Genomic DNA, 14,530 nt, shown 5'->3' with positions numbered 1-14,530 from the left:
TCATTCGGCATCTGCTGAGCCTGTTATTGAAGCATTCCTTGCTGCTGTCTAGGTTCATGGTGTAAGGTTTCATGAGCCACAGGAGCAAGGGGTAGGCGGGGTCTCCAAGGATCACTATGGGCATTTGCACATCCCCCATTGGAATCTTGTGGCTTGGAAAGAAAATCCCAGAGTGCAGCTTTCTATTCAGTCCAGTGTTCCAAAAGATGCATGCATCATGCACCTTCCCTGACCACCCCACAGTGAAATCAGTGAAATGGCCCCGGTGATCCACCAGCACCTGCAAGACCATGGAGAAGTAGCCCTTTTGGTTGATATATTCCATTGCAAGATGGTCTGGGGCCAAAATTGGGATATGCGTTCCATGTATCACCCCGCTGCAGCAGGGCCGGCTTTAGGCCGATTCAGGCGATTCCCTGAATCGGGCCCCGCGCCCTTGCCGCCACCGGTACACCGTACCGGGGCAGCCGGCTTCCCCGGGGCCAATTTAAAGGGCCTGGGGCTCCTAGCAGGGGCTGGAGCCCCAGGCCCTTTAAATTGCCACCAGAGCCCCACTTCTGGAGCCCTGGGGTAGGGCTGCGGGGCTCTGGGGGCTATTTAAAAAGTCCGGGGCTCCCCTTGCTTCTACCGCCCCGGCCCTTTAAAATAGCCACGGGAGCCCCGCCGCTTCCCCAGGGCTCCGGCAGCTATTTAAAGGGCCGGGGCTCCAGCTGCCTCTGCTGCCCCGGTCCTTTAAATAGCTGCGGGAGCCCCGCTGCTGCTTCCCCAGGGCTCCCGCAGCTATTTAAAGGGCCGCGGCAGTAGAAGCAGGGGAGCCCCGGGCCCTTTAAATAGCCCCCAGAGCCCTGGGATAGTGGAGGGCTCCGGGGGCTATTTAAAGGGCCGGGGCTCCAACTGCTACTGCCACCCTGGTCCTTTAAATAGCCGCGGGAGCCCCGCTGATTCCCCAGGGCTCCGGCAGCTATTTAAAGGGCCGGGGCGGTAGAAGCAGGGGAGCCCCTGCCCTGCCCGCAGCCAGCCCCTGCTGCATCCCCTGCCCGCAGCCAGCCCGTCTCCAGCCAGCCCCGCACCCCCTGACCGCCCCTGCTGCACCCCCTGCCTTGCCCGCAGCCAGCCCCTGTCTCCAGCCAGCCCTGCACCCCCTGCCCTGCCTGCAGCCAGCCCCACACTCCCTGCCCGCAGCCAGACCCTGCTGCACCCCCTGCCCTGCCCGCAACCAGCCCCTTTCTCCAGCCAGCCCCACACCCGGTGCCCTGCCCGCCTGCCTGCAGCCAGCCCCTGCTGCACCCCCTGCCCTGCCTCCAGCCCCGCACCCCCTGCCCTGCCCGCACCAGCCCCTATCTCCAGCCAGCCCCGCACCCCCTGCCCTGCCTCCAGCCAGACCCTACCGCCAGTCAGCCCCTGCCCCGCCTCTAGCCAGCAATGTATGTAATATATAATTTTGTTATTATTTATATAGTTATGGAAAGTAAATAATACATGGAAGAAATGAAAGGGTTTTTTTAATGTTTTATTTTTTTTAGTCATCCCTGCCGGGGCCCCGCCGAAAATGTTCGAATTGGGCCCCGCACTTCCTAAAGCCGGCCCTGCGCTGCAGTTAGGGAATCCCATTGCCTGAAAGCCATCAATTATTTCCTGCACATTACCAAGAGTCACAATCCTTTGTAGCAGGAGGCGATTAAGGGTCCTGCACACTTGCATCACCACAACCCCCATGGTGGACTTTCCAACTCCAAACTGATTTGTGACTGATTAGTACTAGTCTGGAGTTGCCAGCTTCCACATAGCGATTGCCAGTCGCTTTTTCACAGTAAGGGCAGCTCTCATTCTGGTGTCCTTGCAGAGCTGGGGTGAGCTCTGCACACAGTTTCACAAAGATGGATTTGTACATCTGAAAGTTCTGCAGTTACTGCCCATCGTCCCATACATGTATCACGATGTGATCCCACAACTCAGTGCTTGTTTCCCGAGCCCAGTACTGATGGTCCACTATGTGCAGCTGTTCCATGAATTCCAGCAGTAATCTTGAATTATTTGTTTCCATGGCAGACAGCATGGCAGGCATCACTGATTCACTCTCTGTTTCACAGCTCATGAAATACTTCAGGACTACCTGCACTGTGTTCATAATGCTCATCACTAGACTGGTCAGCAGTTCAGGATCCATCCATGCTGTCAGGCAGAGATGACGGGCGCTCAGCTTACAAGGGCTGTTGAAAAATGGTGCGAAACGAAGTCGGAAGCCCATAGAATGATGGGACAGAAAGAACTGCATTGTGGGATGGCGAGCACGCCCGCATGATGCACCATGATCTGTTTCCAGAGCTGTCAGTGTCAAAGGGTGACACAGGGTGGCGAGTTGCCTAGTGGGATGGCTATCCACAATGCAACACTCTCTCTGTCGATGCAAGAGCACCAACTCTGGATGTGCTATGCGGACACAAGGAACATTGTGTGGATTTGCACAACTGATGTAATTAAAGCAGCTTTCAACATAAGTCGACTTAACTATGTAGCGTAGATATGGCCTTTGTCTTCACAATTCCTCATTTCCCCTCAGCCTCCTCCACAATCCCTCAGCTTCTCTACACAGGTTTCTTATACCTCCTTCTCTTCCCCCAGTTCTCCTCCTAATACTTCGTTCCCAGATCTGTCTAACCTCCAGCTTCTAGTTAGGGACTCTAGCTTTCTAGCCTCACCTCTGATTACATTTTTGGGAACTGGTCAAGATGGGCAGGGCATCTTGCTGAAACTCCCTCACTGCTGCTGTCTCCTTGACTTTGACTCTTACTCCTCCTTCAATGAGAGTGCCAAAGGGAGCACTGATCAGCAGGGGAAGAGGAAGCAGGTTAAGAAGCAGCAGCAATAACAGAAGCAAAGGATGAGATCTATGAAAGGACTCAGGCATTGCAATGCTGAGCATCATGGTGCTTACTTTCAGGGACCTAGAAAATCACAGGAACAACATTCCAATCCACAAAGCCTAGGCTCCTATACACTGAATAGGGAGAGATAGATGCATTAGATTAGGATCCACAAAACCAGCACATTAAGCAGGGAGCTGCCTAAACTAGTCAATGGGTGCTGCTGACAATAAGGGTGTGTCCTAAGCCCCGCCTCTCTCTCCTGGAGATAGGTGCCTAAATCCAGGCTGCAAGAAGATGCCTATCTCTGCTTGCAATCCACAAATGGGGGGAAATATAGACACTCCTCAGCCTAACTCGCATGTGGGGCCCAATACAAAACAGCAGAGGAAGTCACAGGTTGATACAGCCTCAAGCTGGGGGACTCTAGAATTGGAAGGATATATTCATAACTGGAATCTCTAGAAACATGTTTTGATTAGGCAATGTTCATGGGATAAGGTTGTTGCCTATTTAAGGAAATTAATCTTTGGAGGATCACTGGGCAACTTGCTTACATGGGTGGAGTGGAGGCAGGTGGATTGAACAGCAAAGCTTCTGAACTGATTGTGACGTTGTGCAGTCTATATGGTTTTATAAAAACATGATAATAAGTGAATATAATGTAACTGGAATAGTTTTATAAAAACATGATAAGTGAATATAATGTAACTGAAATATGCTTCATGCAAAAGGTTTCTTGTAAGGTATCATTACAAAGCTTATAATCTATTGAGTGTGATCATCCTATTTGTATAAATGGACCACTCTTGTATCTGAAACTAGAAATATGAAATATAACTCTGAGGTCTATTGTAATTATGCAAAGTGTGGGCCATTAATGGTGGTTTGGAATCTTGATGACTCCCATTGTCTGCAGATGGCTGTTTACCTGTAAGTCTTCCTGTATATGTGTGTGCTGGCAAGTGGGCAATGAAGTCTTGCAGTGACATGTGATCATGTCACCTGACCTAGAATCCATCTTTAACCTGGTGCTTTTCCAGTGAGGGGGGGTGGAAACCCAGAGGGACAAAGGGTTCCCGCCTTATGCAAAAGATATATAAAGGGGTGGAAGAGAACAGAGGGGGAGAGGAGCCATCATGAAGAATCCCCTAGCTATCACCTGAGCTGCAACAAGAGCTGTACCAGGGGAAAGAATTGTGCCCAGGCCTGGAAGGTGTCCAGTCTGAGAAAAAGCTTACTGAAGCATCTCTGAGGGTGAGATTATCTGTATTCAGTTTGATTAGACATAGATTTGCGCATTTTATTTTATTTTGCTTGGTAACTTACTTTGTTCTTTCTGTTACTACTTGAAACCACTTAAATCCTACTTTCTGTATTTAATAAAACCACTTTCTACTTAGTAATTAACTTAGAGTATGTATTAATACCTGGGGGAGCAAACAACTGTGCATATCTCTCTATCAGTGTTATAGAGGGCGAACAATTTATAAGTTTACTCTGCATAAGGTTTATACAGGGTAAAATGAATTTATTTGGGTTTAGACCCCATTGGGAGTTGGGCATCTAAGTGCTATAGACAAGCATGCTTCTGTGAGTTGTTTTCAGGTAAACTTGCAGCTTTGGGGCAAGTAATTCAGACCCTGGGTCTGTGTTGGAGCAGACCACCATTAATGGCCCACACTTTGCATAATTACAATAGACCTCAGAGTTATATTTCATATTTCTAGTTTCAGATACAAGAGTGGTCCATTTATACAAATAGGATGATCACACTCAATAGATTATAAGCTTTGTAATGATACCTTACAAGAAACCTTTTGCATGAAGCATATTTCAGTTACATTATATTCACTTATCATGTTTTTATAAAACTATTCCAGTTACATTATATTCACTTATTATCATGTTTTTATAAAACCATATAGACTGCACAACGTCACAATCAGTTCAGAAGCTTTGCTGTTCAATCCACCTGCCTCCACTCCACCCATGTAAGCAAGTGTCTGGCTCAGCAAGACAGGGTGCTAACGTCCTAAGCTGGCAGGAAAAACAGAAGCAGAGGTAGTCTTGGTACATTAGGTGGCAGATCCCAAGGGGGTTTCTGTGATCCAACCCATCACACTGATCACCATAGGTCAGTGAGCTACAACCATCATGGCTCACACACACACATACGCACACCAAATGTATTGCAAATTTTATATTTGGTGTTTTTTTCTTAAATCCCAGTTCACGGAGTCATGTGATTATGTGGGAATCCAAGCTTTCATTTAAAAAAACCCTGAGTTTATAATTGTTATTGTTGCAGAGGAAAGCTTGTGACCTGAGTGCACCCTAAAGGATCAAAAACCAAAAGGCAGAGAAAAAGAACTAAAAATGTATTATTTTCAAAAATTTCAAGCCAATATCATTATTTTGGGTGGCCTGTTTGATTTTTGAATGCTTGAGATTGGCAATATTGTATCAAATGGGTGCATCACAGCCTTTGCTGTTCTGAGCATGAAAGATATCCTGAGCAGACTGAACCAGAGGGAGGAAACCAGATGACATTACCTTTATTGGATTGTGCTGAAACTTGAACACACTTCAAATGTGCACCTGCCTGGTATTACCCACTTCATAGTGTGCCACTTCTCACCTTTTCTTCTGTCCTCTCTTCCTCTTTTTTGCCTTCTGTCAAATACAAGTCTGTCTGAGCAAGCCACCTTTTGTAACACTTTACCTGACAAACTGTGAAAAGCAAGCTGAAAGTAATCCCTTAGTCCAACATTAATAAAAGGTTGTCAGGTTTCAGGGAGAATATTCACTAGGAAAAAGGATGTCTTCTTAACCCAAGTTAGCTAATACCCAGTAAAATCTAGTGAAGCCAAGGCAGTTTGTAGTTTTAACACGTGTTAGCAGGTTGAGTTAAAGAATAGAGGCCGGGGCACCTAGGGTTTACTTAGATGACCTGCTAACTCCCGTAAAAACTAAAAATCTACTTTGTCTTCACTAGGATTTTACTATGCATTGAGTTAAGTCCACACTTTCCCCCCCTAATGAAGGTTGAATGGCTGTTCAGGTTTGTGTGCTGCGTCTGTAATTTCCTAGCAGCTACTTTGCAAGACAAAAGCTGTGATCTTTTTGCCTTAAAGGGAACAGGATCAGCCTTTCACCACAACAGCAGCAATGAAAGCAACCACTTAAGGAAACTTCTGTTTCCCCCCCCAAAAGGACAGATCATCTCCTACAAGTCAGGGAGAGGGGAGAAGAGAATTTTTTTGTTTTACTTTGTATGTTGTAAGCGCGGCCACTGTTTTCCGACTCTGGTAGACTGGAAACCAGCCACTATTTAATGCTGCAGCAATTAACAAGGCTTTTGAACGCACCACGTTGGGTGCTGAGACACACACTCTGAACGCCGTGCAAACGCCCCCGTGTCTTACTGCCCCTGCCACGGCTCCCTTTCTTCCAATGCCCCCCTTGTACCGCAGCTCCTCCTGCCACCCCCGCCGACCCGCCATCACCTCGCCCTGGCTGGCGCCATCGTGGGGCGCCCTCGCTTTCCCCCTTTTGCCCCCTCCCCCGGCACCTGGCTCCTCCCAGCCCCGCCCCCTCCCACACGGAGGACGCTGCTACCTCAGCGTTGCAGTGACCCCAACGCGGGGCTCGCGCTGCCGCTGTGTCTGTTGGGGCTCGCGCTGCCGGTCGGGCCCCGGCCGCCGGGGCAGGATGCGGCGCTACGTGCGGGTGGCGCTGCTGTGCCTGGGCTGTGGCTTGTGCTCGCTGCTCTACGGCTCCAGCCAGCTGGCCCTGGAGCAGGAGCCTGCCTGGGGGAAGCCGCAGGCCCGAGACCCCGCCGCTCCCGTCCGGAGACAGCGCGCCGGCGGCGGGAGGGTGGCGGCGGCGGCGGCGGGAAGCACAGGCCGCGGGGAGCCCGAGCTGCCAGACAGGTACGGATTGGTCCCTTCCTCTCCGCCCGGGAGGGGCCGGGCTCAAGGGCTGGTGCTGCCGGGGCTCGTGTGGAAGAGCCCCCGGGTGTGCGGGGCTCCGTGCGGACAGGCTTGCGCCTTCCCTTACGCCGTAGCGATGTTAAAGGACCCGCGCTGGGACCGCTCCAGGGTCTCTCCAAAGCTGTGTGGCTCCAGCCCCGCATGAGCGGCGCTCTCCTGCCTGGCGGGGCCCGCTGGGAGCCCGAGCGCGGTGTTTAGGGGACGCCGCCAGCTGAGGTCGAGCCGCCTTTCAACAGGACAGTTTTGAACGCACTTTTCCGGCCCTGTCCCCCGCCAGCCGGGAGATGCAACAATCCCGCCGTGCCGCGGCTTGGCTTGTCTCCTCGTGGCAGGGCGGAAAAGCCCCCCAGAGTGAGGGGAGCGATTAGCCAAGGTCTCTGCCCCGCACGGGACTGGGACCCAGCTGGACACCCAGGAGAAACGGCGGCGTCTCTGTACAAACTGCTGTCACATCCCCAAAGGAACAGTGAAGGGGGGGGGGGGAGTATCTTCTCTCCCATCACAGTTATAGCAGCAGTTCTCAAACTGTGGGTTGGGACCCCAGGGCTGGTGTTAGTCTTGCTGGGGCCCGAGGCTGAAGCCTAATCCCCACTGCTGGAGGCCTGGATGACAGAGCTCAGGTTACAGGCTCCCCCGCCCGTGGGGCTGAAGGCCTTGGGCTTCAGCTTCCCCACCCAGGATGGTGGGGCTCACACTTTGGCTCGTGTCCCCTCAACCTGTGGTGGCAGGGCTCAGGCTTCGGTCCCTTCTCTTGGGGCCATATAGTAATTTTTATTGTCCGAAGGGGTTTGTGGCGTAATGAAGTTTGAGAACCGCCGAGTTATAGTAATTTTATAGGGTGTAGGATGGAAGAGGTAAGGTTAGTTTAGCTTGGATAGGAAAATACATGTGCTTCGTAGCTTGTGTAGGTGGTTAAACAAATTAATAAGGCCTTGAAATATAGCAGGCTCATGAGGTAAGAGGAAGGTGGCATCTAGTAAGACAAGTTTTCAGAGGATGCTAAGCTTGTTATATGGCTAATAAAACAAAAAGGAGGCTTCTGGGTAAAGGGTCTATAAATTATAGAAGACTGTTTATAAACTGATTCTAACAGACAAAGAGAAGTGTTTTTTAAATGTGATAAATGTTTAGTGTCTTCTCACAGACCTCTGTTATCTTAAAATATGGGCCTTTGTGGGAAGATAAAATGCTGGGTGCAGCTAGTTTTAAGATCCATACATTTAAGAGAGAGTCCCAGCTACCATATGTTATTTTAGCCAAGGCGAAGAAAGGGGTCATACCCAAACAGGCCAAAACCTGTTTTTGTTTTGTTTTGTGTGTTTTTTTTTTTTTTTTTTTTTTTTAAGCTAAGCTAATAATGGTCAATATGGCATCAGTTGTTTTAGCACGGTATAAAGGAGCAAGGCTTGATGGGGTATTTATCCGATCCTATCCGAACATGTTGGAGCAAGCCAGGATGAGAGAGTTATCCCCGGGACTGATCCTTTCATGAGTATTCTGATCAAATGCTTATGCATGTTTGTTACTGTATGAATGTAGTAATTCCTTATTATTTAGACATTTAGAGCAATTGTATAAATACTATTTGTCCTTTTTATTTAATAAAGGAATTCATGGTTAAATTACTCTCTGGTGGTACCCATATTAATAAAATTAATAATAATTTCAACATTTTGGTGACCACAAAAGAATACCACTGACATTAATTTCAGTTGCTCTAAACGCTGCCCCGCTTCTCCCCCAACAGAGTAGTGACCTATCTTCTGGGGCCACTATAGAGTTCTCTCCTAGAGCAATTTAGTAACATTAAGGGAAATAAGGATGTACTTGTACCTCTGTAGAAGGATTCTTGGCAAAGCACAGTGCAGGTGCATTGAATGCCGTAAGTAAATTCCTGGCACAGAGGTGAAGGTCTGTTGAATGACATTGATGTTTTAAATGAATTTGATTGAAATGGTTTAGGTGGTGTACATCCATGGTGTGATGAATCATTGTCACAGACTTAAAGTCAGCTGAAAAGTGGGGAAGAAGTGCAGTGATGACCTGAGTGATGTCTGGCACTGGCTGTTTGCTGGCATGGTAAGCTTCCCAGGAAATAGCTTGATCTCCACTGAAGGTATCCAGGCTTGTGGGTGGCTTGAATAAGTAAGGCAAGAAGCATTCTTCTCTTGCAGGGTTTGGGTAATCAGTTGGCAGTCTTGATTTCAGCATTTGCAGCAAGGATGGGAGCACTGGTTTTCTTCAAGGTCAGTTGAGGCACAATAGTGTAAGACTCAGAAAATGATATAGTCTTCTTCACTGGTGCTGCAGTCTGTCTGGGGTGGGAATTCCATGGACAACTCCCTCCACTTGAGTACTGCAATGCTGAAAAAGTAATATCCCAATTCCATGGAAGGAGTCTGTTGCTGTGTGGAGCTGGAATTATGGACTATGTTGTCTATGCCACAGTAACGAACAGGCCACCACAAAGCTTTAAAGGACAGACTACATTCTCCTCTTCAGTGTTGGCATGCACTGTTTGCCATGCTGGTAGAAATGGCTAACACTTTGTCATAGGACATGGACAATCAAAGTTTTAAAAAGGTATCTACTAGCTCGCTTTTTCATGTCTCTGCATGAAGCGTCAAACGAATGTAGATTGTAAAGTGGTGGTCCCCACATTTTTGAGGGTCATCCCCCCATCTCCCTGGGGCCAGGAGTGGGGCCACGGCTTCAGGGGGGAGGGGGCGATGCGGACAAGGGTAAGGCCCCTGGCTGCAGCCCCAGACCCACCACCAGTTGCGGCCTGGGCCTGGGGCCAGGTGCGGCTCCACCTCCAGCCTTGGCCCCAGGCTGGGAATGGAGCAGGGGCTGAGGGTTGGCATGGGCTCAGGAGCAGAGCTGTGTTGAGGCTGGCGATAGGGCCAGGCGCGGGGCTGGGATCCGGGGACGGGGCTGGGGGCAGGACTGGAGCAGAGCTGGTTGGTACTCCCTCCCCGCCCCTGTGGGGGCTGGCCTGGGCCCCACCATGGCCCCCGGATGTTCCTCCATGCACCCTTAGGGGGTGCGCCCCACACTTTGGGGACCTCTGTTGTAAAGGCATTTCTTGAGCTTAGTTGTGGTACAAACTTTTTGTTCCTTCGCAGCGATGGATGTTGCTATTGTACTGTAACTGTTGTGCCAAAGTAAGGGTAGCTGGATGAATGGAAACTTGTTCTGAGTTCTAATGTTTTTGGACTATCCAATACCTTGGACATCAGCGCCAGCAGTGACTTGGGCATAGCTTTTGCTTAGTATCCTGTGTCAGATGATTCAGTAAACTGTTTTCATTTCAATCATGTCTCTTTGAATAATTTTAGCTGTTCGGGACAGGTGAAGTGCTTCTTTGTCACAGTCTTTCTCATATGCTTTTTGGAGGGCATGTCCAATATCCTGTTTGAAGGCCTTCTTTGCATGCTTGAGAATCTGGAATGTGTGAAAGAATATGGGATTTTAGTTCAGTGCTGTGAATGTGCCCAGCCAGTATCATCCCCAGCTGTTCTAATCTAGCTATGTAGAGCCTTATGAGATCTGCTAGTTTAAATACTGAAGCCATGCCTTTATTCAGTCTTGTCTCTTCAGTGTATGTGGTCAGTCAGTTCACCAAAGGGAATCAAATGCAACATCATCTGTTTTTTCTCTGTCAGTGTTCTTCTTTGTGACTTTGTTTGTAGAGAGATACCAAACATCTTGCATGATACTTTGCCTCTTGGGCTACTATGTCCCCTGCACTTAGTTTTGCAAGCAAGTGCTGGTCTTTCAGCTGAAATGCACACTGGCAGACTTGACTCTTAATGCCAAGGGTAGAAACTTAATGGAGGTCTTCTGATGGTATCCACAAAAACAACGTTAAAGACTAGCAGATTTATTTGGGCATAAGCTTTCATGGGTAAAAAACCGTATGCCCAAATAAATTTGTTAGTCTTTAAGGTGCCACCAGACTCCTCGTTGTTTTTGTGGATACAGACTAACACGGCTACCCCTCTGATACTTCTGATGGTATGTTCATTTCACAAATAAAACAGGCTTCTTTTTCTGGAGGGCCTTTGTGTTGGGCACTTAAATGTGTGTATTTGCTCTGCTATTTGTCAGCTTTCAGACTTTTTTTTTCCCCTTCAGCCTTTTTAGGTTTGGTCCTGTTAAACTTGATGTAGCAGGATTTGTGCCAACATCCATTGTTCTTGTTTAGTCTTTTCAATACCATAACTATAATCTAATTGGCATATGTCCATGGATATAGAAAGTGCATTCAGCTTATGAAAATGTCTGAGATTTTCTACTAGAGTTTGATAGCCAAATCCAACATGCTCTTTTTGATTCTACTGGATTAATCAACTCTGGACCTGTGTCTTCTTGACAGAGTACACTCTTGCTACAGTCAGTAGAGGAATGGGGTTTCTCTATTGATGGTACTGGCTCTTGAACAAGCTCTTATCTTTTTGACATGTTTGAAGCATTTACTCATCTCTTTTCTAAGATGAACAGTCCCAGTCTCTTTAATCTCTCCTCATATGGAAGCTGTTCTATACCTGTAATAATTTTTGTGGCCTTTCTCTTTACTTTTTCCAGTTCTAATATCTTTTTTGAGATGGGGTGACCAGACCTGCGTGCAGTATTCAAGGTGTTGGTGTACCATGGATTTAGATAGTGACATGATATTTTCTGTCTTTTTAACTAGCCTTTTCCCAATATTCTGTTAGCTTTTTTTGGCTGCTGCTGCACATTGAACAGATATTTTCAGAGAACTATCCATGATGACTCCAAGATCTCATTCTTGAGTGGCAACAGCTAATTTAGACCCCATCATTTTGCACATATAGTTGGGATTATGTTTTTCAATGTGCAGCCTCAAAGAGGCTGATAAAGGAGTTGCTGATGTCATCATGAACAGGTCTGACTACCAGAAGGAGGCTGCCAGACAACTCTCCAATACCAAATTCTACAGGCCACTTTCCTCAGATCCCACTGAGGAATACACTAAGAAACTGCACCATCTACTCAGGACACTCCCTACACTAACACAGGAACAAATCAACATACCCTTAGAGCCCCGACCGGGGTTATTCTATCTACTACCCAAGATCCACAAACCTGGAAATCCTGGACAGCCCATCATCTCGGGCATTGGCACTCTCACTGAAGGACTGTCTGGATATGTGGACTTCCTACTCAGACCCTATGCCACCAGCACTCCCAGCTATCTCCGTGACACTACTGATTTCCTGAGAAAACTACAATGCATTGGTGACCTCCCAGAAAACACCATCCTAGCCACCATGGATGTAGAGGCTCTCTACACAAACATCCCACACACAGATGGAATACAAGCTGTCAGGAACAGTATCCCTGATGATGACACAGCACAACTTGTTGCTGAGCTCTGTGACTTTATCCTCACGCACAATTATTTCAAATTTGGTGACAATATATACCTCCAGACCAGTGGCACCGCCATGGGCACCCGCATGGCCCCACAATATGCCAACATTTTTATGGCTGACCTGGAACAACGCTTCCTCAGCTCTCGTCCACTCACGCCCCTTCTTTGCCTACTCTACATTGATGACATCTTCATCATCTGGACCCATGGGAAGGAGACCCTGGAAGAATTCCACCATGATTTCAACAGCTTCCACCCCACCATCAACCTCAGCCTGGACCAATCTACACGGGAGGTCCACTTCCTAGACACCACAGTACAAATAAGCGATGGCCACGTTAACACCACCCTATACCGAAAACCCACCGACCGCTACGCCTACCTTCATGCCTCCAGCTTCCACCCCGGACACACCACACGATCCATCGTCTACAGCCAAGCGCTGAGGTACAACCACATCTGCTCCAACCCCTCAGACAGAGACCAACACCTACAAGATCTTCACCAAGCATTCTCAAAACTACGATACCCACACAAGGAAATAAAGAAACAAATCAACAGAGCCAGACGTGTACCCAGAAGCCTCCTGCTACAAGACAGGCCCAAAAAAGAAATCAACAGAACTCCACTGGCCATCACCTACAGTCCTCAGCTTAAACCTCTCCAACGCATCATCAGTGATCTACAACCCATCCTGGACAATGATCCCTCACTTTCACAGACCTTGGGAGGCACGCCTGTCCTCGCCCACAGACAACCCACCAACCTTAAGCATATTCTCATCAGCAACCACGCATCGCACCATAGCAACTAACTCAGGAACCAGCCCATGCAACAAACCTTGATGCCAACTCTGCCCACATATCTACACCAGCAACACTATCACAGGACCTAACCAGATCAGCTACAACATCACCGGCTCATTCACCTGCACGTCCACCAATGTTATATATGCCATCATGTGCCAGCAATGCCCCTCTACTATGTACATTGGCCAAACTGGACAGTCACTATGCAAGAGGATAAATGGACACAAGTCAGATATCAGGAATGGCAATATACAAAAACCTGTAGGAGAACACTTCAACCTCCCTGGCCACACAATAGCAGATGTAAAGGTAGCCATCTTACAGCAAAAAAACTTCAGGACCAGACTCCAAAGAGAAACAGCTGAGCGCCAGTTCATTTGCAAATTTGACACCATCAGATCAGGATTAAACAAAGACTCTGAATGGCTATCCAACTACAGAAGCAGTTTCTCCTCTCTTGGTGTTCACACCTCAACTGCTAGCAGAGCACCTCACCCTCCCTGATTGAACTAACCTAGTTATCTCCATACTGATTTATACCTGCCTCTGGAAATTTCCATTACTTGCGTCTGATGAAGTGGGCATTCACCCACGAAAGCTTATGCTCCAATACTTCTGTTTGTCTTAAAGGTGCCACGGGACCCTCTGTTGCTCATTACTTTGCGTTTATCAGCAGTGAATTTCATCTGCCATTTTGTTGTCCAGTCACTCAGTTTAGTGAGATTCCATTGTAACTCTTCACAGTCAGCTTTGGACTTAACTATCTTAAGTAATTTTGTATTGTCTACAGACTTTGCCACCTCACTGTTTACCCCTTTTCCCAGTTCATTTATGAATATGATGAATAGCACAGGTCCCGTACAGGTCCTTGGCAGACCCCGCTATTTACCTCTCTCCACTGTGAAAACTGTTTATTTCTACTCTTTGTTTCCTATCTTTCAACCAGTTACTGATCCAGGAGAGGACCTTCCCTCTTATCCGGTGATTGCTTAGTTTGCTTAAGAGCCTTTGGTGAGGGACCTTGTCAAAGTCCAATTACACTGTATTCCCTGGGTCACCTTTGTCCACATGTTTGTTGACCCCCTCAGAGAATTCTAACAGATTGGTGAGGCATGATTTCCCTTTACAAAAGCTGTGCTCACTCTTCCCCAATATGTGTCCGATAATTCTGTTCTTTACTAGAGTTTCAACCAGTTTGCCTGTTACTGAAGTTAAGCTTATTGGCCTGTAATTGCCAAGATCATCTCTGGAGTCTTTTTAAAAAAAAATCAGTGTTGCATTAGGTATCTGCCTGTCATCTGGTAAGCAAGCTGATTTAAGCAATAGGTTACATACCACAGTTAGTAGAGCTGCAGTTTCATATCTGAGTTCCTTCAGAACTCTTGGGTGAATACCCTCCGGTCCTGGTGACTTATTACTGTTTAATTTATCAATTTGTTTTGAAACTTTCTCTATTGACTTCAA

At 47.8% G+C, this 14,530-nt stretch overlaps 1 protein-coding gene across 2 annotated transcripts in view; it reads left to right on the top strand.

The window, feature by feature from the left end:
- Positions 1-6,578: 6,578 nt before the first annotated feature.
- GXYLT1 (glucoside xylosyltransferase 1) overlaps positions 6,579-14,530 on the top strand; it is a 74,718-nt gene continuing 66,766 nt past the window's right edge. Inside the window, exon 1 of one of the 2 annotated variants that reach the window (XM_065418498.1) lies at positions 6,579-6,781. In XM_065418498.1, coding sequence (XP_065274570.1) covers positions 6,579-6,781 — 203 coding nt within the window. Of the gene's footprint in view, positions 6,800-14,530 lie in introns of both variants that reach the window. The other variant, XM_065418490.1, reaches the window with a different exon arrangement.

Source organism: Emys orbicularis, chromosome 1 (assembly GCF_028017835.1).
Source record: "Emys orbicularis isolate rEmyOrb1 chromosome 1, rEmyOrb1.hap1, whole genome shotgun sequence".
Taxonomy (NCBI): domain Eukaryota; kingdom Metazoa; phylum Chordata; order Testudines; family Emydidae; genus Emys; species Emys orbicularis.
This window is presented reverse-complemented; position numbering and strand designations above follow the sequence as displayed.